General features: G+C 37.7%; 1 protein-coding gene across 2 annotated transcripts in view; it reads left to right on the top strand.

The window, feature by feature from the left end:
* Positions 1-24,587, top strand: part of LOC114665310 (exostosin-1c-like) — a 547,907-nt gene that overhangs the window by 511,443 nt on the left and 11,877 nt on the right. For both annotated transcript variants that reach the window (XM_051919090.1, XM_028819793.2), the window contains exons 7-11: positions 310-428; positions 10,264-10,359; positions 10,966-11,052; positions 14,719-14,879; positions 22,451-22,622. In XM_051919090.1, coding sequence (XP_051775050.1) covers positions 310-428; positions 10,264-10,359; positions 10,966-11,052; positions 14,719-14,879; positions 22,451-22,622 — 635 coding nt within the window. The remainder of the gene's footprint in view (positions 1-309; positions 429-10,263; positions 10,360-10,965; positions 11,053-14,718; positions 14,880-22,450; positions 22,623-24,587) is intronic.

The raw sequence follows: 24,587 nt of genomic DNA, 5'->3' as shown, positions 1-24,587 counted from the left end.
TCTAGACATTTGGGATTAAATTATTATTGCCTCAACCGTTTTTAGACTTGCATTTTTAAATGTCTTTCATCTATCCATTTTTAAATCTTTTGGGTTGCATAGCCTGGAATGTGCTATGTGTGTTGAATTCCACAATGTCCTCCCTGAATAGGCAGGTTAGAAACTGGTTGGATGATATTTTTTTATATGTCATGGCATGGTTTTAATACACAACTGTTAGATTTCAGTTTAGCTTCATAATTATTTCTGATTTTCTTTTTCAGGTTGATCTTTCTCAGAAGCTGATATTTTCTTTCTTGTTAAATCCAGGTCTTAGTCCAGGCCAGGATTTTACAGCTGTCATCCATGCTGTCTCACCACTGGTCTCTCAATCCCAGCCAATCATGAGGCTGCTGCAGGTGGTCTCCAAATCCAAGTATTGTTCACAGGTACTGGGCTTTACTCTTTACAAGACTCAGGTGAAGCATTGTTCCATTCTTAGATTGGAATTGGTGCATTATTCTCTTTTACAGACATGTTGTTTCCACATAATGATTATTGTTAATTTATAGTAAGAATGTAAGAGGTACTATCTTTACTGAATATACAAAAATAAGGAACATCAATCCTTTTATGAACTGACATGCATACTTACAAAAATGTCCTGACTTGAGCTGTGCCTGACACATAATATAACAAAGTGATATGTTGTACCCAACTACTTTCCCATTTGGATCTGAGCCCTTCAGTTAGTCCAAAGAAATCAGTAATCTACAGCAGAAAGAAAGAAAATATGAATGCACAATGTAGGTATTGCTCATTATTCTCTGCATCAGTCAGAAGATAGAGGTGATTCATGGATTGATAGGAAAAGCCGAGTACCATCACTTGTATGAGTGGAGTTGAACATTCTATAAGGTAGGAAGAAGTGATCTCACCAACAACCAGTCATTTCCATCCAAGCTTGCTTAAAGTTACATATGAATGTGAACAGGTTATTTCCTTTAACCCACATCTTTATGAGTTTTTCCCCAGGTACCCTGGTGATTTTTCTCCCAAAATCCAAAGGCATGCGAGTTTGTTTGATTTTCAGCTCTTAACTGGCCTCCCATGAGAGACTTGAACCCTATGATAGAATGGCAAACCACCCAGGATTAGTTCCTTCCTTTTGTTTTCTGCTACCAGGATAGGCTTTGGCTTTCCAAACCCATAATATACATAATATACCCATAATATACATTGACGTCAGTTAAATGGATTCTTCTTTTAAGTATCCTAATGGTTATTACTGCTGTCTCATAGCTCAATGTGTGTATTAGATTAGCTGGTGCTTTTAAATTGATACAGTATCAGTGAGTGAATGTGCCATATGATGGATTGGCTGTACAGTCAGTCTGGATTCCTACTTTACACCTGAAGCTGCTAAGACCTCATAATAAAAACATTGGATTCAGTAAATCAATGGATGGCTGCACATTTGTTTCAGGGCTCAGATAAAGGGAGTTCCCAGATGGCAGACTATTTTGAGCCAAATTTGGTTGACTGTGGGCACTTAAGGCTCAGTTATGGCGATGGGAAAAGTATTGTGGCCCTGACATGGCCTAGATATAACCAGTTGCAATTAACAATTTTCACATTATAGAAATTCTGGGCCAAGCACACATCTGGTATTACAGTTATGGACCAATTACGACCCAGACACAGGAGTGTTAATGCCATTTGAAAACTTGGCCAAATGTAGCCCATAAGCAAATAAGGACATGTGATATATTTTTTACATATTCATTAAGGGCCAAAAATGTCCTGACTGTATGCAACTATATGTAAGAGTTACATGCCATTTAGATTGTGGACCAAACACTGCCCAAATGCAGTTAACACAAGTCCAGTATGTCTGGCATTGCAGTTTTGGGCCAATTAAGGCCTAACAGTAACCAGGAGCATTCGAGGGTTTTTGTGGTATTTGTATTCTGGGCCTAGTGTGGTCCAAATGCAATAACCATTAAGTAAAGCGTGTGTGTCATTTCCATTTTAGGCCAACAATGGCCTGGCTATAACTAGCCATCTGTGACAGGCCTATTTGGCAGGAACACTTTAACTTTAACATTAATGTCTAACAGAATTGTGTGGAATTGTTAGGCACTTTTGATTAAATGTTGTTAAGTGAGAAAGCTCCCAAATATAATGGCAGGAATAGTGTTTATTAATCAATAACCTTTCTAGAAATAGCAGTAAACAAGCAAAAAAAAACTACATTCAATCAATATTTGCTGTGACCACGCAGCCTCAGTTCTCTTGGGGACACTTGTGTGCAGTCTGTGAGGTGTGTTGGTGCTTTAGCCCAAATCCTGCTTCATATATGGTCTTATTATGGTTGAGCTATAGCTATGCATTGGACCAGTTGTGCTTCACACATTGTCTAAAGAAGGCTCAGTTGTGGCTGAGCTGTGGCCCGCAGCATACCTGAGATATGGTTTCATAAAGGTTGATTTGAGGCTGTGTTCTGGGAGCCAGATAAGGATGAGTTCAACGCCATTATTCCACTGCAGTATATGGGCCATATAAAAGCGGTGAGCATGGACCAGCATTGGGCCTTTACTCATTTGTCATCTGGGTTGCTCTTTCATTGTTATATACTGTAACTACTGATTCCTTTTTTGCAGCACACAAGAAACAAACAGATGTATTTCCTTTATGTGTGAGAGAAATCAAAATGTTTCTTTCATGGATCAGATAAAAGAGCTGGCTTGTTTGTTGGCAATGTCATTAATTGAAACATTGTTAATAAATTGAATGAGCAGGATTGTTCTTCCTTTGGGGATTATTACAGAAGTGGCAGAAAGATTTGGATTGGTGCGTTAGAGCCCTTGACTCAAACTTTCACGTTTAATCCACAATGGAACATCTTCTATGAGGAGCTGATTGTCGTCCACTTGTTTGGTTTTCCTTTGAGGACTCTTTGCACAAATCAGAGGTATACTGGGCAGACAGACGGATTTGGGAGGCCCAGCGGCTACGCCTCTTTGTGTACTCCAGTATACTGGAGGAGCATTATATCCAGCAGGGGTCTGGGATGTGTTTCTTAATGCAGAACTGACTAGAACTAATCCCTTTTGTACCCATGGCAGAAAATAATTGCAAGAGAGAAATATGGTACAACAAGAGATATATGTATATAATTTGCTTTAAAAGATAATATTCATTCCCAGAATATAAAGCATAATCCTGTTTACACACATATTCTGCCCAGAGAGAAGCAAAGGGACATCACATCCAAGTGGGAGAATGCTGACAAACAGATGTCCCATCCAGCAAGGAATGTCAGTGGCATAGTGAGACGCTTCTGACATTGTGCCGGATCCTTGTCATTATAAACACTCGTATAATTACATATCCATTGAATTCATGTCAGATATGGGCAACTACCAGAAAAAGTGGACGATTATAAATACAGTTACCTGTTCTCATCATTTATCACAGACTCTGGGTTTTTTAACCATATTGGTCAAGCAGACATCAGCACTTTTTAAAATAACCTGCTTGTTTGTCCTTCACATGTTTTCTGCCCATCTCCCTAACCTGACTTACAGCTGGCCATCTCTCTGGCAATCTCTCTGTCTCAGCTGAATTACAAATCTTTGAAATAAATTTCACAAATCACATTTGTACTAATAACCTTCTTACTACAAGCATCTGGGGCGAGTTGGCTCCAGATCGTCAGCATTTCTGAAATGGGTGAAGAAAATGGTTGCTTTTTACAGCACAAAGAAGAAAAATGCCAGGAAAGATGAAATTATGGGGCGGCATGGTGGCATAGTGGGTAGCGCTGCTTCCTGGCAGTTAGCGGGTCCTCCCAGCATGGAGTTAGCATGTTCTCCCCGTGTCTGCGTGGGTTTTCTCCGGGTACTCCGGTTTCCTCCCACAGTCCAAAGACATGCATGTTGAGTGCATTGGTGATTCTAAATTGTCCCTAGTGTGTGTGCTTGGTGTGTCGGGGTGTGTGTGTGTGTGTGCGCCCTGCGGTGGGTTGGCACCCTGCCCTGGGTTTGTTTCCTGCCTTGTGTCCTGTGTTGGCTGGGATTGGCTTCAGCAGACCCCCGTGACCCTGTGTTCGGATTCAGCGGGTTGGAAAATGGATGGATGGATAGATGTAATTATGTATTTACTTGATAGCATTTTAATTTCCTGTATTTCATAAACATTTATAATAAATTAAAATATGAATAACTAATATTTAGTTGGTGAGTGCAACTGCATCATTTATTAATATAATGTTTAGAAAGGCATTGTTCATTTTTAAACACTTACTTGGTATCATTTCTTGACTGTGGATATTCTTTGCCACAACTATACGATAAGAATGCAGTTATAAACATTAGGTAATGAAAACTCATCCAACCATTTTCAACCCAATTTAACATATTTTAGGATCACAGGAACAAGTCCTGGGCAGCACGGTGGCGCAGTGGGTAGCGCTGCTGCCTCGCAGTTGGGAGACCTGGGTTCACTTCCCGGGTCCTCCCTGCGTGGAGTTTGCATGTTCTCCCCGTGTCTGCGTGGGTTTCCTCCGGGCGCTCCGGTTTCCTCCCACAGTCCAAAGACATGCAGGTTAGGTGGATTGGCGATTCTAAATTGGCCCTAGTGTGTGCTTGGTGAGTGGGTGCGTTTGTGTGTGTCCTGCGGTGGCTTGGCAGCCTGCCCAGGATTGGTTCCCTGCCTTGTGCCCTGTGTTGGCTGGGATTGGCTCCAGCAGACCCCCGTGACCCTGTGTTCGGATTCAGCGGGTTGGAAAATGGATGGATGGATGGAACAAGTCCTCCTCTTTCAAACCTATCCATTATCTGAACCCAGTTTTTTCATTATGGAGATGGAACAGAATTTATGGTACAAATCCAGATTAGATGTCAGAGCATGGCATGTTCACATGCTTACATTATACTAATTTAAAGACACCGGATTACCTGACATCTTCGCTTATGTCTTAAGATGTGGGAAGAAAATAACTTCACAGGCAGTAACAGGTCTATGAATCACAATCAGGTCTTTGGACCTGTGACACAGCAGTACTAATCTCTTGGCAACCTGTAAACAAATATCATCCATTTCCTAAACTCGTTTTGCTTAACTCAGATTCGTGGGGGTTGAAGCCTGTCCTAGTAATACTGGTTTCAAGACAGCAAACAACTTGGGTTGAGGGTGCAAGTTCGTCAAGGTGGATGCCCACTCACGCTCTTTCATACTTGGTCAATTTATGTGTGCAATGAACCTAACCCTACACATCACTGATATTTGGGGAGGGATTACAGCACACAAAGAAAAACCCACCAAGACACAGCGAATGGGACAGTGACCACGCCACGATTCATTTCATGCAGCTATGGACAATAGTAGGCTGTCCACATATTCATAATCACATAATGGGACACAACTTATTAATCAGGTATAAATCAATGATGATTTATAGCTTTTTATGAAATAGTACAGTTTCAATGTATTAAATCAAACTTTATGCATGTGAGTTTCATGTGGGTTGATTAAATGACCATCTTGTGAAGAATGGGACATTTAGTTATATTCCAATTTTTAACAGGGACACAATGCATAAAAACAGGGCCGTCCGGTGACCCAAGACCATGGGCTGGCTAATGTCAGTCCTGGAGAGCCGCAGTGGCTGCAGGTTTTCGTTCTAACCTAGCTGTCTAATTAGAAACAAATGATTGCCAGTCTCAGACCTTATTTAATATTATGGTTTATTAGCCTGCAGTGTTAGGTTCATATATCATAGATTTTTTTCTTTCCAAGGATATCATCCAAATGACTTGAAGTTTAAAGTGGATAATTTCCAGTCTGTCATATTTTTCTCTTACATGTTTTATTTACCAAATAGTGCATGATGAATCCACACAGGTGTAAATGGAAACAAGTTAGATGGAGAATTGCTGGCTCCTTTGTCATTTGCATCTTATTGGTAAAAAGGAGCCATTAAAAACATGGAACGCAGCTGTTTAAGATAGAAATAAGCAATTAAGGGTGGGGAACCTTAACAAGTGAGACCACTAAAATGAAGCATCAAAATGTCAAAATGAGTAATATGTGCTTCATTAACAATAGTTGACTTCTTATTAAGAAGCTGGGTTGGAACAAAAGCCTACAGCCACTGAGGCTCTCCATGATCGACATTGTCCACCCCTGCCCTAGACAGCAGTAACTGCTGTATCACTGTCCTGCTTATGTGGTAACACTAATTTAGGGAAGAATAAGGAGGATCCTATAAAATCCACATATACATTTTTCAAATTAACAGCAAAGGTGTGCCAAACTGGATTGGTCACTGGTAGTGATGAGTGAAATGATTTGCGCAAAACAGAATCCACAGTGAAAATCTGTATTTTGCTTTGTTAATGACTTGCAAAACAAACTGTTATGCTTCTGGCAAAATTTTGCAATTGACAAAAGATAGATGGTGTTTCCTCCTGTCTGCAAGCATTTACATGCATTAACTCCAAATGCATCTGCCTGCCATTTAGTACATTAGAATAATATAAATGAGAACAGACCATTTAACCAATCCTATCCACTTAATTCTTCCAAAATAACCTGAAGTTGAGTTTTGAAGGTCTTTAAATTCCCGCTGTCTACCACACTACTTATTCACATATTCCATGTGTCTATGGATTTCTGTATGAGGATAAAACCTCCTAATGTTTGTGTGAAATTTACCCTTAACAAGTTTCCAACTGTGTCCCCATAGTCTTCTAAAGTAGAAGTCTCGGTCCAGTGAACTACAGTAATTCCCTTCATAATTTTAAACACCTCAATCATGTCTCCTCTTAATCTTCTTTTGCTTCAATTGAAAAGGCTGAGCTCTTTTAAGCTTTCCTCATAACTCATCCTCTGCAGTCCTGAAATCAATCTAGTTGCTCTTCTTTGGACTTTTTCTAGCGTATTTTGTAGACTGAAGACCAAAACTGTGCACAGTGCTAAGTACTTAAATAAAGATCTCTAAAATATATATATATATATATATATATATATATATATATATATATATATATATATATAGCATAGTTTACTGTCAAATAATGCAAAGAGAACACAACACGTGTTTCGCCCTTATTTGGGCTCATCAGGCATACACACACTATTGCTCCCCTCTCGGGGAATCGAAAATCGGACGTCAGTGTCAGAGACGAAGTCCCTTTTTGCTGCACCACTGCATGTGGTTCGTTTATTTGACAGCCTGTAGGTCCGAAGTAATTACATTCATTGCAGACCAACGACAAGCGTTACCTTGTAGGTAGCCACTCATACAATTCAGGTCATTGAGACTCAGACTATGAATGCAATGAATATATATTATATATATATATATATATATCCATCCATCCATCCATTTTCCAACCCGCTGAATCCGAACACAGGGTCACGGGGGTCTGCTGGAGTCAATCCCAGCCAACACAGGGCACAAGGCAGGAACCAATCCTGGGCAGGGTGCCAACCCACCGCAGGTATATATATATATATATATATATATATACATATATACATATATATATATATACATATATACACAGTGGTGTGAAAAACTATTTGCCCCCTTCCTGATTTCTTATTCTTTTGCATGTTTGTCACACAAAATGTTTCTGATCATCAAACACATGTAACCATTAGTCAAATATAACACAAGTAAACACAAAATGCAGTTTGTAAATGGTGGTTTTTATTATTTAGGGAAAAAAAAAATCCAAACCTACATGGCCCTGTGTGAAAAAGTAATTGCCCCCTGAACCTAATAACTGGTTGGGCCACCCTTAGCAGCAATAACTGCAATCAAGCGTTTGCGATAACTTGCAATGAGTCTTTTACAGCGCTCTGGAGGAATTTTGGCCCACTCATCTTTGCAAAATTGTTGTAATTCAGCTTTATTTGAGGGTTTTCTAGCATGAACCGCCTTTTTAAGGTCATGCCATAGCATCTCAATTGGATTCAGGTCAGGACTTTGACTAGGCCACTCCAAAGTCTTCATTTTGTTTTTCTTCAGCCATTCAGAGGTGGATTTGCTGGTGTGTTTTGGGTCATTGTCCTGTTGCAGCACCCAAGATCGCTTCAGCTTGAGTTGACGAACAGATGGCCGGACATTCTCCTTCAGGATTTTTTGGTAGACAGTAGAATTCATGGTTCCATCTATCACAGCAAGCCTTCCAGGTCCTGAAGCAGCAAAACAACCCCAGACCATCACACTACCACCACCATATTTTACTGTTGGTATGATGTTCTTTTTCTGAAATGCTGTGTTCCTTTTACGCCAGATGTAACGGGACATTTGCCTTCCAAAAAGTTCAACTTTTGACTCATCAGTCCACAAGGTATTTTCCCAAAAGTCTTGGCAATCATTGAGATGTTTCTTAGCAAAATTGAGACGAGCCCTAATGTTCTTTTTGCTTAACAGTGGTTTGCGTCTTGGAAATCTGCCATGCAGGCCGTTTTTGCCCAGTCTCTTTCTTATGGTGGAGTCGTGAACACTGACCTTAATTGAGGCAAGTGAGGCCTGCAGTTCTTTAGACGTTGTCCTAGGGTCTTTTGTGACCTCTCGGATGAGTCGTCTCTGCGCTCTTGGAGTAATTTTGGTCGGCCGGCCACTCCTGGGAAGGTTCACCACTGTTCCATGTTTTTGCCATTTGTGGATAATGGCTCTCACTGTGGTTCGCTGGAGTCCCAAAGCTTTAGAAATGGCTTTATAACCTTTACCAGACTGATAGATCTCAATTACTTCTGTTCTCATTTGTTCCTGAATTTCTTTGGATCTTGGCATGATGTCTAGCTTTTGAGGTGCTTTTGGTCTACTTCTCTGTGTCAGGCAGCTCCTATTTAAGTGATTTCTTGATTGAAACAGGTGTGGCAGTAATCAGGCCTGGGGGTGGCTACGGAAATTGAACTCAGGTGTGATACACCACAGTTAGGTTATTTTTTAACAAGGGGGCAATTACTTTTTCACACAGGGCCATGTAGGTTTGGATTTTTTTTCTCCCTAAATAATAAACACCATCATTTAAAAACTGCATTTTGTGTTTACTTGTGTTATATTTGACTAATGGTTAAATGTGTTTGATGATCAGAAACATTTTGTGTGACAAACATGCAAAAGAATAAGAAATCAGGAAGGGGGCAAATAGTTTTTCACACCACTGTATATATATATATATATATATATATATATATATATATATATATATATATATATTTATATATATAAACTTATTTCCTGTCATGTGTAGACATTTTGTTGAGCCTCCAGAAGTGTTCTGGTAGTGTGATCCCCACTTTGTCAATTATGATAAAAATCTTAGTGATCTCAATCCCAAAGATGCATTGAAGATAGAAAAGATGCTGCAGGAACACAGAAAAACAATTAAGTGGCTGGTGGGTAATGGTGGTTGGGTTTTTTGGTTTCCTGTGCAGTGCGACTCTCCTCTGTAGAAAATATAGTAATGTTCACAATGGGGTGTTTGCATTTGCAAAATATGCTGCATGTCATACTTTTAAAACGCACACTGCACTACTCAATATTGATGAGACCTAAACAGAACTGACTTTGGTGGTGTGTAACAGATTACATAATTACTCATGCGGAAAAGAACACAAGTGAATATAGAAGTGTGAACAAGGCTTTAAGGAAGTGCAAAAACGATTGTAAAATGAATTGAAGTGGAAGGTAGGAACCAATGGATCGGGTGTCCAGCGATCAGAAAGAACATTCACTTAGACACATGCCCACACTTAGTTATACCAGGCCAGTTCAATGACTCCAGTTAAGAAATGCAAATTTGTACATGGACATCTCGCAGAACGAGAAGGAATACTGGAGACCTTGAACAAAAATGCCACTACTACATGAAACACATCTGAAGAGCTGCAAAGGTGGTAATAAGGCTAGATATCAATTCTAGATACTGGAGCTGTGAGCAGTACCAATCAATGTGCCACCCAAAGTAATAAAATGTCATTACAAATGTCCTACATAGGACTATAAAAAATAAACTTGTCTATCTTGAATTCATGAACTGTCATAACATTGTCAAAAGAGATGCGTTTAAATTGACAAATAGAGGTGAAATGTAGTTATTCCCTTTAATTTGGTGATTTATTTTTTACTGTTTTAGCTTTATTGTACAAAGTGCTAATTACTATGTTTTATTGAAATAAAAAGCAGAAATAAGTGGTAAGGTTTTTGTCTTTTTAGAGCTCTCTTTCAAACATAAATTTATCTTGGTGTACCCCTTACAGATAATCATTTTGTGGAACTGTGAAAAAGCAGCCCCACCTCGGAGTAAGTGGCCGCAGACTCCTGTGCCCCTGACCATCATTGAAGGGAAACGCAAGGTTGGACTGTTTGTTTTATGTGTAGACATCTTAAAACCTGCAGTGCTGCAATTTGATTTAAACCACCATAAAAATGGAAATAAATAATAGGACAGGCTAGGCAGCTGGCAGCTGCTTGTAATCCTTCTAAGAATAAACCTACTCGGCTATTCTTTTGGCAGAGTTTCTGGCAAACTGTTCTTAGTGTGGTAATAGTGCGCAATAATAACATCTTAAGAATCTCATCTCTAATACAGGCTAACAGCTGTATTTACAAGTTATATGTAGGATCAATAAAAACAGACTTCCTTTAGCAAGGCCAATTTTCAATTGAAGTTGACAAAGTGTGTTGGCAGAGTTGTGCTCAGCTCAATATAATCTGGAAGTGGAAAGAAAAAATGAACAGTTTTGCTTGCAGGTTAATTATTTCAGCAAGTCAAGTCAGGATGCTGTCAGACACTGAGAAGAACTAATTATGATGAAGCCTTAAATATGTTTTTGTTTTTCAAAATGTAAGTATGCTATTGATCTCTTGTTGAAGTGCAACCAAGGCATTAGCTATTAACCATCTCTCTCTGTTTCTGTTTCTCTTTTTTTGTGTTTTTCAAAATCTTTGCCCCTTTAAAGAGAAGTAGTCGTTTTCTGCCCTACAATATTATATCCACTGATGCTGTTCTGAGCCTTGATGAAGATACGGTGCTTCTAACCAGTGAGGTAAGAGAATTAACCTTACCGACTATAGCACCCTCCAAAGTGAATACTATGACCAAATGCTTTTCATATAAGATACAACAATGGGACTTAAGAATAAGTAAGATGTAGTGGGACTCCATCCAGCAAAAGTTAAACTTGACTGAACTTTAGATCTGTTAAGGCCATAGGGAGCCTTAGGGGAAGAAGAAAAGCAGAAATACAGTAATTGAGAAAACAAAGCTGCTCTTTGTTTAAAGGCCAAAAGAAAGAGTTCGTCTTCAATTTGTTTTTAAATGTTGAAAGTACAAGACTATCACTTCATTATTTTTGATCAACCAAAGCACTTACAATTGAGGAAAATATAATCGTAAAATTGGAATTACCCCAAAATCCTTAACAATACTGATATGTGCCACATCATAACTAGTACAGTTTGTCTAATATTAGTAAATACTATTATGATACTCTGATTATTCATGGCAATTCCATGTAACATCTGAAAAATGACATAATTTGTGTCAATCAAGTGCATAGCCGCCATCTACGGACAGCTGCCCCTCTAACTGTAAAGTTGGGATGCCTCCCAATCATGGAGCAATACTAGAAAAAATTGAAATGGTAAAAATGAATCGCAAAGCCCATACCAGCTGCATTTGAGTCTGAATGTTCCTACAGGTTATTAAGGCCATATTCAGACTATAGTTAACGATGACTCAATACTAATATTTGACTCATTTGTGATTTTTTTGTTTGACTTTTCAAATTCATCTTGCAAACAATTCAAATCTGACATGCTGTGTACGGATATCTATTCTGAATCAGCAAAATTAATAAAAAAATGAATTCATCAAACAGATGTGACTTAACAGATAACCATGAATACCAGCTACATACTGATTTGCATGTGGACAGTGTAGGGTGGCTCAAAGATGCTAAGAGTAGAATCATCACTGCTGGATCTGAGCATAGAAACCTGTGGGAATGAGAGAGGAGCCTGGACCAGTTGAAACAAGATGTTGATGGGTTTAATGCAAAAGAGGGATTTGACAATTTCAGAATGTTGAGGGGGGCATTTGATTATTTAAGGTAAAGTCTGTCTACTACACTTGCGGCATCAGAACATTCCAGAAAACATCCATTAGCATATAGGCCATGTTATTAGGTAATGCTGATATGGTAAACCATCGGTAAAAACAGGAAAAGCAAGCAAATCACCACATAGGAGGCAAATTAGTAACCACAAACTTGAACATTTTGTGCCAAAACCTGTAGTCAATACTGCTGCCAGCATCATAGACATCTGTTATATAATTTGAGAAAGCAGGGTTTAAAAATGTTTTTTTTCAAGATGGATTAGCTCAGTTAGTTCCTCTTTATCTCAGGACTGCTTTTTTCACTGTTAACGACACGCTGATGTGCCCAAGAATGATAAATGAAAACTGAGACTTAATCTGAGACCGGCAAGGGTCAAAACCATGAGGTTAAACTGAAACAGGTACTCAGGAACCAAGGGGCATGATCTTACTTGAGAGCAGCAGTCAGAATAAAATCAAAACTAAGATGATAAAGCTAATGCTAGGAGCTGCTTGACAGAAAAACTAACTACCGCTATGGAAAATCAAAAGCCGATTTATGCATAGTGGGAAGAAGAAAAATGATTATTCATCCCTATTTATATATCATGTCTAGTAATGTGGTGGTCCCAACTGATGCATTCATTTAATTAAAGACAGCAATATGTTCACTAAAAATAACTTTCTCAAAACTTATTTTACTTAATAATTAACAAAGGGAACTATGTACTGATAATTAAGATTTTTAGGAATAAATTTGGTATATCTAATTTTGGAAACAATGCACATTTGGCCACCCTATACACAAAGAAAGATTAACTAATTAATACTCTATATACAGCAGGCTAGGATACATCATTTAAATTAAATCAATAAGGTTGACCCTTTGTAACTATAAATAGGTAAAAAAAAAAAAACTACTTCAAGTCACACCACTAAGCAAGATTTCAGTCTAAACTGGGATTGTTCACAATTGACAGGATACTATGCCTCATAAGGGACATGGCTCTTGTTCTCTGCTGCCTCTGACTTATAGACATGTAAGTAAAATTAGCAAGATTCACCAAAGTAGACAATGAATTGTGAACAATAAAATAAAAACTCAATAAGTCTGTCAAGCCTGAATTACTAGAGTGGAAAGAAAGATAAGGGTCATGTGTATTCATGAGGGGACACAATAAAAAGCAGTCAGAGAAGCAACTCGTCACACAGATTTCTGCAATTCTGTGTGCAAAGGTTTAAATGTCAAATGTTACATGTAAAATTCTGTGGGCCTGGTTTTTATTTTCCTTTAAAAGTCTTATAAAGATTCATCTTTACTAATAGATCATTGGTTCCCACTTGTGTTTCTATTGGTCTGTTTGCTGTTCTATGAACTTTCACACTTCATATAAGTCAGTGAAAGAATGATTAAATCCAAAGGTTTTCAATTCATTTAAATGTAAGAAAATGCTTGATTTATCGGCCCCCATGTCCATTTATATGATGTTTATAAAATTTAATGGAAGAGCATTCATCTCCATTTAATGTCATCTATTACTCTATAAATCTACTGGCACTTTACTAAATCTCAAACATACCTTCAGAATGTAACTGAGGATTATACATCTTAAAAGCATAAGTCATTTGAAAAACAAGAGAATGTCATTTAGTCCATCAGGCTCATCAAGCAGGATAGTATCCTTCTGTATTCCCAGTGTTCCCATAATCAATTCTGCCTGCTCATATGATGACTAATGTTAAATAACAAACAGCATATGTAGTTAAACGTGAACATAATTGAAAGGTATGTCTAGTGGATCTAATGACCTAGTGCAAAATGCGTCATCAAAGACACGAGAGTTTTAGTAAAGACCAGACATTGAAGATCAAAAGCAGGAGATACACAAGAGAAGAAAACCTAAACTGAGGCTGAAGGAACATTGGCAAAAATGTCCAAAACATAATTAGAACTTCCTTTCTCTAACTGCAGATCCATTTATGAAGTTTATTTCATTTATTTTTAGTTAATCCAAAGGCTGTGATATCAAGTAATATACACCCCCTCCCATTTATATATTTTTATGATGATATCCTCACTTTTAATGATATGGGTGTGACCACAGAAAAACAATCACAAAATGATGATCTTAAAAAAACAGAAAAAGGTGCAGTGATAACAAATATCATGTGAATACTAATAATTATAATACATAAAAACATATTGCAATTGATGACTAAAAAAGGAGAATATTTCCAAAATTTGTTCATGAAAGTTACAAATATAATTTAGGAGGATAAGTCTTTGTGACCTCAGACCTGTTAGAGTTTATTGTACTCCTCTCCTCCGTTTGTTAGCTTTAATTTCTTCTGACATAATTTTAATTATGTTTTAAGTAACGTCTAAGGATTCAACAATTACTGTAAATATTAAACATTTGCTATATACTGTATGTAGGTGTCGTATAGTTATGCATAAGCATATTTCTGTTGTTTTATATATCTGAAGATCTGAACTTGTCTTTAGTGAACAGCACCATATAACAATAAACTGAATTAATCCAAATAATTCTCACAACATGAATCGAAAAACACACTCACACTAAAGACTTTCTCTTATTGTCCTCTCTGTTAGGTCAATTTTGCATTTGTAGTGTGGCGCAGCTTCCCAGACCGAATTGTTGGGTACCCACCTCGTAGTCATTTTTGGGACAACAGCAAGCAAGCCTGGGGTTACACTTCCAAATGGACCAATGAGTTCTCTATTGTTTTGACTGGAGCGGCCTTTTACCACAGGTAAAGTAGGGAAAAATTATGCAGATCTTAGATATCATTAACAAATTAGGTCCAGTATGTTTTTTCATCTATTAGTACAAGTGAATGTATCTTGTTTATGTCTGTCACATTAACGCTATTAAACAGAATCTCCTTCATCTGTTGTAAGCCTGAAGTCTAAACAGATGTGTCCTTATTGTTATTGCTATGTTCATTAAACACCAGCTGGCATGTGATGTCATGGATATTATTTTGTGCATAAGTAGACAATGTTTTTAAGAGCTCTGACTTGGCCACAGAGAACTTCTAAAACTCAGCTTGTCTTTTTATTAGAAAAACTAAATCAAAACAAATAAAAATACTGATGAATTAAGATAGTAGTATTGATTAGCATTAGGGACCTCTGGCTCTGAACTGAACAGGAATTCCAAGAAAAATGTAATATCATAATCTGTTTTTATAGTTATTTTTTTTTGTTATGTTATGTCATATTGCTTGGTGCCATGTTGTCTGTTTATCTGCAGCACTGTCCAATTTGGAATTGTAAAAGTCTGATAATTTCCTGTTTACATTTTTCCACTGGTTTTGGCTCATGCCTGCTTCTAACTTTTTTTGGTTTACTCTTTTACATCTGTCATTCATGAAAAACATTTAGTGAGCTAGAAATCTGTGATATTTGTGTTTGTCTGCTAGAACATGACAATTAAGGCTATAGCCCACACTAGCTGAGGAAGAATAAAAAAGGTATAGATATAGCAAATCAGACACTGTACTACTGTACTGTATCAGTTTCCTAAAATAACAGATCTAATTTATGAAAAGAACTCTGTGTGCCTTTTTCGCCACTGTTAGTAATAAGCTAAGAACTAAAGTGCTTGTTGTTCCCCTTAGTTGCTACTCTAAGAGACCTCATAAGCCCAATAAGAATGGACCCACAATCATTGGAAAGTGTAGAAATCTGGATATTCCCTCAATCGCAGCTAGCCAAGTAAAGTTTTGTGAAGAGCAGAGATTTTGGTAATATGTCAGCTGAATAATAATTATAATAACAACAGATGTCCTTTCCTTTACAAAGCTAATCTGTTTCTGAAAACACCTTTGTAAAGTAAACTTTCATTACATGAACACATTAATTGCCATTAACTTAAATGATAAAAAAAACATGAGTTGTCTGACCCCAAAACATCACTCCAGTTTTTCTCAAATAACGCAAACATACACAAAAATTAAGAGAACTACTTTAATAATTACAGACGTTCTCAAAACAAATCCTAATAAGACATTTTCTATTCTTTACATACATAAAGCTTTATGTTTTATCACTTAAAATTTCATGTTCAAAGGAATGGCCTTTTAGTCTCTCTTTGGTTTTTCCATATTTTTCACACTCTTATTTGAAGCCTGTGAGATAGTGGGTCTGTGGCACATGCATTTTAAATAAATAGATAATGCGCTTGCGCTTTTGGGTGAGGTGTAGGTAGCAAAGCGAAGTGGCCCCAGAGGCAGATGTACAGCTGAGCAATTCTGAATCCACATGTGCATGTGCGTGAACTGACCTGTTCGGTCATTGGTGCCATGACTGCTGCACCTTCATCCCACAGGTTTTTTAAATGAAACCAAGGCACAAAAAAGGAAAAGAAAGCAAGACAAACAACAGGACTGTGAGTGAGCCTGCCAATTTCAGAAAGAAGAAGCAGAACAGTTGATAGCCTTTGAGGCCGAGCGAGCAATCAGCGCTCCATGAGGTGGATCATTCCCCACTGAATTAAGGGAGGAGCGGATATGATGGTGATGGAGTCCTTTCTAGAACTGTCCATTATGTTGAAAGAAAAAGAAAGAAGACACATGAGCACCATAGATGACAAGTTAGCTGAATCTTAATAACCTTAATAACCTACAAGAAAAATAGAGACTGTGATTTCATGTTACCAAGAACCAGCCACACCTTAAACATTTAGCCTGGATCATTCCTCAGGCTGCAGGAATGGCTATGAAGATGATCGGGTGTTAGTGTTAGCAGAGTATGTCTGACAATTGGTTCAGACTTGGTTTTCATTTATCACATCCCGCATCGACTATTGTAATTCCCTACTGGCAAGTGCCCCTTCTAATCTTATATCACAACTCCAGCTTATTCAAAACTCAGCTGCAAGAGTCCTTACTCAAACCAGCAGCAGTGAGCACATCACACCCATCCTGCTCCGCCTTCACTGGCTCCCTGTGTCTTACAGAATCGAATATAAAATCCTACTAATAACCTACAAAGCCTTAAATAACCTCGCGCCAAACTACATCAGTGACCTTCTCCATCACTATGTGCCTGCCCGCCCACTAAGGTCCTCTGATTCTGGCAATCTTGTTGTACCCCACACTAATCTAAACTCCATGGGTGACAGGGCCTTCAGCTGTATAGCGCCCAAACTCTGGAATGACCTGCCGAAATTAATCAGGTCGTCTGACTCCATGAATTCTTTTAAAAAACAACTCATCATCTGTTCAGGAAGGCTTTTTAGCTCTACTTGACTTTATTACCCTTCTCTCAGTTTACTTCTCTGTCAAGATGCTCATGTAACCTGTATGTGTGTGTGTGCGAGACCATCAATTATGTTGTCTGGTTTTTTTTTCAGAATTCACTGTCTTAATCTTCTTTATTTATGTATCTGGTTTGTACAATGCTATATACTGTATATTCTACCGTTCTTTATTATATTCTGTAAGTGCCTTGAGCATGGGAAAGGTGCTATATAAATAAAATGTATTATTATTATTATTATAACTGAAAACTTGGTTTCATTATGATTTGGATGTTTGAAAGGATATTAATTACCTTTCTTTGTATAACCTAATTTTTGTACAGAGGTGGTTTATAATTTGGGGATGCCTGTATTATTATTATTTTTGTTGTTGGTATTATTGTTGTTATTATTATTATAACATTTCATTATAACAATCTTATGCACTTAAGGTTTTTGAGGCTGGATCCTGTTTCTTTAAGAACAGGTTTAATGCAGGAATCAACCATGGACCCTGATTTTTCCATCACAGATATCACTGTAACTTACAATACATTTTTATTACTATATTTTTCTATGATTTAAATATTGTAGCAGTTAAGGCTTTTGTCCACCTCTTGAACCCTCAGGTACCACTCCAAACACCAGGTAATAGTACAAGACTCTTTTATTGTACTACAGTACAGTGCACCAAGCACCTTCCACTCCACACTACTCATATAATAAACTAATCACAATACTCTTTCCTCCTCGCTGAGACACTTAGCCACCCTACCTCCCCAGCTCAGCTCAGTGTACTGGGCTTTCCCAGAGTCCTTTATACAGCCTGACCCGGAGGTGTTCCTGCCCAACAGTCCACAGTTCCTTATTCCTTCCGGGTCAGAGTAAACAGTCCTTATCTTCAACCTGGAAACACGTCATCTCTCCTGCTCACGTGACCAGGATGTACTTCCAGGTTATAGGGCACACATAAGTCCACGGGCTTCCCGACAGCGACTCCCAGTGGTCCCCAAGGTATCCAGCAGGGCTGTGTATACAAACTACATAGTCCATGAGGCCCTGCTGCAACTCGAGGCACGTCCATGCTGTTGGGAGAGCTCTTCCTGGCGGCCTGGGGGTGAGGGCCGGAATAGGAAGCCGGCAATCCACCACAATATGTACTAGCAAAGTGTGGCTAACTGAATGACTGACTACCTGGAAGCAGATCTGTTCTGCTCTGCATATTCCTACACCCAGTGCATTCAAGGGTCTTCAGAAAGTGATTTCCTTTGCTGTGTGCCTGACTGCAGTGTCTGTGTTTAGTCAGAGGCATGGCTGTTACTTTAGCCTTTAGTAACCTTGATGATTGGACTGTTATCTGTCAAAACACAGAAATAAATAATGATTCAAAAATGACACAAAGACTGGAAGAGTAAACAAAGAGAAAAATTGTGCTTTGTATTACTATTAATAAGAATGAGTGGAGAACATAGATAAGAAATAAGAAGAAGATGATTTAAAAAAACAAGTCAAGGACTTGGAAACACACAAGTAGTTACAGTAAATAAGAGAGTGAAGGCAGGAGGACTGGGAACGTGTTGTATCTTCCTGGCTGCTTTTGGGAAAACCTATTAGCTGGAAGAGATACACGTTAACAAGCACCTTTTGTTCTACAAGGACATATTGAACACCTTACACTTACACAGCAAAGGGAAATCTTTAAATGGCAAACCAGCAAGAACAAGGAGTACATTATTATTTTACAGAGCAAATTCAGATCACATAAGCTGTTCAACCCTAAAGGTGCACTCAAGGCAGTGATGCATCTTGGCCATATTTCTTCATTGCCTGAAATTTAGATCTGTGTCACCCAAAGGTATGGTGCACTAATCTGTTTCCTCTTTTTTGGTCTTTCTCAGGGTAACTAAGATCAAAAATAAATCCATAAATATTAAAATTACAAGTGCATTCCTTATTTACAAGTTTATAACAGTTGCAGTGCTGTCAGCAGATGCCAAAGAAGTTTTGCAATGTTTGCAGGGCCAGGGGTGTAAACAGAAGCTAAAATTAACAGACATGTATCTTCTCAAAAATATAAAAAGAAATTATTACTTGCTGAAGTCATCAATCCCTTATGAATGTTGGTCCTTCCATTTCATTAGCATACAATTTTGTGACTAAAGGTACAGTGGTTTTGTCTGCAATGCCACAGTCTAGCATACAGGATTAGTAAGGTGTACTCTCTGTCCTTAGTTGGTTGCTGCCTAGTGCCCGGTGTGGCTATGACAGAAAACAGGCACCAGTTACTGTGTTCCTGGAATGAATTAGCAGGCTTGACAATGGTTGGACAGATGGCTGAACTTTAAGGTCTGAATTCAGCATCTACGACACCACCATGGGTCAGAAATGTTGTCTCTCCAGAAAAGGAGAAACATCTGGTCGTTCAAGTTACATTTTTTAAGTAAAAGTGTAGTCATTAGTTGCATTTATACAAGTGATGTACAGGTGCACAATAATAGCTAACTGGGTCCACATTCTAGATCTGTAACTGCCTGTGTTGAATCTGAACACTGTATGTATGTTTTTACAATTTGTCTACATGTACACCAAGTATACATCTCAAAGGTGTGCAGTTAGGTTAACTTGTGTCTTTAAACCAGCCCACTATAAGTGAATGGGTCTTGTACTACATGGGAGTTCCATCTGAAACTGTTTCCTGCTTTGCACCCTGTGCCGCTGGATCAGCTGCCAATGAATTGTGATGGACTTAGTGTATTCAGGTAATGTATGAAGAGATTGATGGCAACAAATTGATTTGTGCAGCACAAGAGGCACTTCACTGCATTTGAGCCTCATGTTCTTGTCTTTTGTGGGAGTTTGATTTGTTCTGCCAGCAGTCCTCTGGGATTGCCTGGCACTAGCAAGTCCGTGCTGCCTCCCTGTAGGCGTGCATGTCACTGTGTCCTCTGATGGATAACCATTTCTGCTTGCCTTGCATCTCTTGATGATGGGGCAGAATAAGGCATTCAGTGAATACAGAAATACCTTAAAAAAACAGTTAAATAACAAAATGATGTGAAGAAAATAGAATGCAAATAATGAATTGCACAAACTCCATTTACTATAAAATTGCAAATGAGAAGGAGAAGAACTATTGCAGAATGATTAAATATGTTTTGAGGAAAGCAAAAGAGGAAGCTCCTAAAAAGTATTTCCTTTAATGAAAAATGCTACTTTGAATATATAAACCTAACAACAATTACAATAGAGGAAGAATAACATTCCCAAAAACAAAATTCCGAACAGAACAGAAATTTGTAGGTTAGCAAGTAAAGACAAATTACATATTTCCACAACTCATCAAAATGAGTACTAACACAAAGAAGTTTAGCTAAAGACAACCCCCCTATGATTAGACTGGGGCTCGAGGAGGCCTTAACTATAGGTGCCCACTTGGCTGCCCTAAAAGGAGTACATCTGCATTATTAGGGGATCTTGCCCTCTTGGTGCAAGAACACAGGAAACAATCACAATATAGAATAATCAGACAAAAAACACAAATGTAACAAATGATCAATTAATGAAACTACAATTATAAGTTACTCTATTGAGAAAAGGAGTACATGAAAAATAAAACAACAAATATAAATCAAGTACTTAAGCAGCAAAATGAAAACTAAACAAGGGGTAGAAATGAAAACCCTGCAAAGTCCTGGCAATAATCAGCAAATTGAGACAAAGCTGGCATCATTGGGAGGATTACGTTTTTTGATTTCTCCAATGCTTTAAGTACCATCAGAGATATCCCTGTTAAGAGGTAAGCTTAGAGATATGCAGGTGGATGAGCCTATGGTGTCCTGGATAATGGACTATTTGTCAGGCAGACCAGTTTGTGAAGCTTAAGGACTGTGGCTCTGATGTGGATGCAAGCAACACTGGAGCACCACAAAGAACAGTCCTGTCCTCTTTTCTCTGCACTGTCTACACCTTGGACTATAATTATAACACCAAGTCATGTCACTTGCAGAACTTTTCTGATGATTCTGCGCTTATGAGCTGTACTGATAACAAGGATTAGACAGAGTATAGGAGTCAGGTGGAGAACTTAGTTTCTTGGTGCATAAAGAATTCTCTGCTTCTATGTCTGGACACAATTCAAGGAGTGGGAGTGGAGGTGATGCACTGCTACAAGTACTTGGGGTGCCCATGAATGACAGGTTGACTAGTCTTATAATACAGAGGAACTATATAAGAAAGGGCAGAGCAGACGCTTTTTTCTGAGGAGACTGCATTACTTTAATGTGGGTAGTGACATCTTCTACATACACTACGCCTCTGTGATGGCCAGTGCAATTTTCTATGCTCTGGTGATAACATCACTTCAAGAGAGGACAACTGAATCAACAAATTGATTAATAAGGAAGGCTAAGTTAAGGAATGCACTCTCGACCTCCTGGAGGTAGTAGTGGAGCAGAGAATAAAGAGTGCCATTAAGAACAATGCTGCACTGCCATTATGAACACTGAAGACTTTAATCTAAGAAATTAGCCGGCTTTGTCAAAAAACTGTACTAGGGATCTTATATACCAGCCTTCATAGTGTGACTTCATCTATCTATCTATCTATCTATCTATCTATCTATCTATCTATCTATCTATCTATCTATCTATCTATCTATCTATCTATCTATCTATCTATCTATCTATCTATCTATCTATCTATCTATCTATCTATGCCTGTTGTGTCTGTTTCACACCTTTCATATTGTTATGCATGGAATGTCATTTATAAGATTGTAGATCATGAGTGTTTTTTTTATGATGAAACGTTTGGGATTTTTCTTACTGTATTGTTTATAAGAACTTCTGTTTTTACAATGTGTGTGTTTGTACAATTAAACAAAGTTTGTCTACTGCTCCAGGGAATGAGCAGGAGTTTTTTTTTACATCATGCCAAACTTGTTTAGTTAATGATTCCTTTTTAAGAAACATCATTTCTGATGTTGAAGGAGAATATCCTCTATACATTTTACTCAAATAATTCTTGTGTCAGAATTTATGACAATTTAGTTTCTCTGTTTTTTCCTTCCTCTCTTCCCAGGTATTACCATCATCTTTTCACATACTACCTCCCTGCTACATTGCGGACCCTTGTTGATCAGACAGCCAACTGCGAAGACATCCTCATGAATTTTCTTGTTTCAGCTGTTACAAAACTTCCACCGATCAAAGTCACACAAAGGAAACAATACAAGGAAGTGCTCACAACCCAGGTATATGGCGTATACAGGTAGACTTGGTGCAGGGAGCAATACAGAGCCAGTGTCTTTCAAGAATATGTTTAATTATTCAGACAAATGTAAAGATCATACATTTTGGAGAAAAATAGAGATAAATAGATCTGTGCATGTGCATACATATACATATGTGTGGGTATATATGTACTGGACAGGATATAAATATCCAGCCAAGTCTCCAGGGCTGAATTTCAATTAAACTTTTGGGCTATACAGAACATACTGTATGCTGAAGCCACCAGTAAAATGTCCACCTTCCAAATACTGTACTTGTTCTGAATTTAACTTGTAAAGTTGCACATTTTCCCCTAATAAATGCACTGGGTCAGATATTAAAATTTGCTGAAGAGCAAACTATTCATACACAGCCAGATAACTTTCAGTGGTGGTTAGCGCATTCATTCTAATCCTACTGACAGTGAATGGTTTACTGTGTCCTGTATTCAAATCAAGCTGAGATTGACTGATGACATGTCATCTCACATGAGAAAAACATTGAAAACATTTTCAAAATATTGCTTTTTTTAACTGTTGTAGATATTTCATTTAAACATTCACATAATAAGTGTGCTATTTAGACATTAATGTAATGGTAGTACCAGTGATGTGGAACTCCTGAGTTTGATGCATCTTCGCACAATGAAACCACAAGGAATACTAAATGTGTTTTAGAAAAAAGTATGTAGACAGAATAATGAAACTTTTTGAGGTATGAGATTCACATAAATAGTGCTGAGGAAAAAATAAATTTGGTTTCAGAAGAGCTTGGCTTAACTCCAAGTGAGGCATACTGTATTTCATGGTTTTTATTCTCAAATAATGTTGCAGACACTGTATTTCAAAAACCTTTGTTTATGTCAAAGCAACATACTACAAAATAGTAGACATGTAAATTATAAGCATTCCTACTGAGTTTTCAGTCATGCCAGTGCTCTTTGCTTGATTCCTGAAAATTCTATCTATATCCACTTAGGAAAGTATGGAGATATTAAAACATATATATCTCAAAGGAAATATGAAATCAATAATAGATAAATGTTTTTGAAATTCAGTCTACAATTGGGTAATTTTGAGAAAGCATAATATATGAAGTAAAAAAACTCAGAGATCAGGTAGAGTAAGTGCAATGATGTACAAGCTATTTGCTTTCATATTTGATCAATACCATCATGAACTAGTTTTACAAATTAGGAAAAGCATAAGAATTCTTAAAACTAAAACATCACTGTTTACATCCTGACCTCAGATGATTACAATACAATCCCTTAAGGCATATAAGCCTTTCATAAATCAAATATGTTTCCTTCTTAAGAAGTGGATGTTAATTACGATATGTATAGTTAAGTGTTAATGACGACGATATGTATAGCTAAGTCAGTGGTTCTAAAACTGTGGGGCGGGGCACAAAGTAACAAAAAGGGGGGTGCGAAGATGTGAAAAAAGAAAACAAGAATCAAAAATATGAAAAATACATCTATTGAAACCAAAACAAATTAACTTAAACTACATTCTGATACTAGAAAAATAAATATAGAGTTAGATAAATGTCGATAAAAGTTAAGTAGGTATAATAAAATATGCATCTATGATATATCATTAATTAAAAAAGAACAAATTGGTATTAGTGGGCTCCTTTCAAAAAAATGTTAGAGGGGCGCGATTAAAACTGTTATGAAAACTCGGGTCGCAAATACTTAAAGGTTGAGAAATGCTGAGCTATGTGTTAATTACGATATGTATAGCTAAGTTTTCCATAAAGTCAGACTACAAATGCAAATAATATCACCTTCTGGCAGTCACAAGTTTCTTAATGTCTTAATATCTCTATCTACATAAAATGGCAAAACATTCAGTGTCTGTCGTCCACAAGAGGGCTGCAATGTCCAATGAACAAACGCAACAAGAAACACAAAGAGTGAGGGATGTAAAGGCTAGCATATC

The sequence above is a fragment of the Erpetoichthys calabaricus genome, chromosome 14, assembly GCF_900747795.2.
Source record: "Erpetoichthys calabaricus chromosome 14, fErpCal1.3, whole genome shotgun sequence".
Lineage (NCBI taxonomy): Eukaryota > Metazoa > Chordata > Cladistia > Polypteriformes > Polypteridae > Erpetoichthys > Erpetoichthys calabaricus.
Note: the sequence above shows the minus strand (reverse complement) of the source record. Positions and strands in the feature narration are given on the sequence as shown.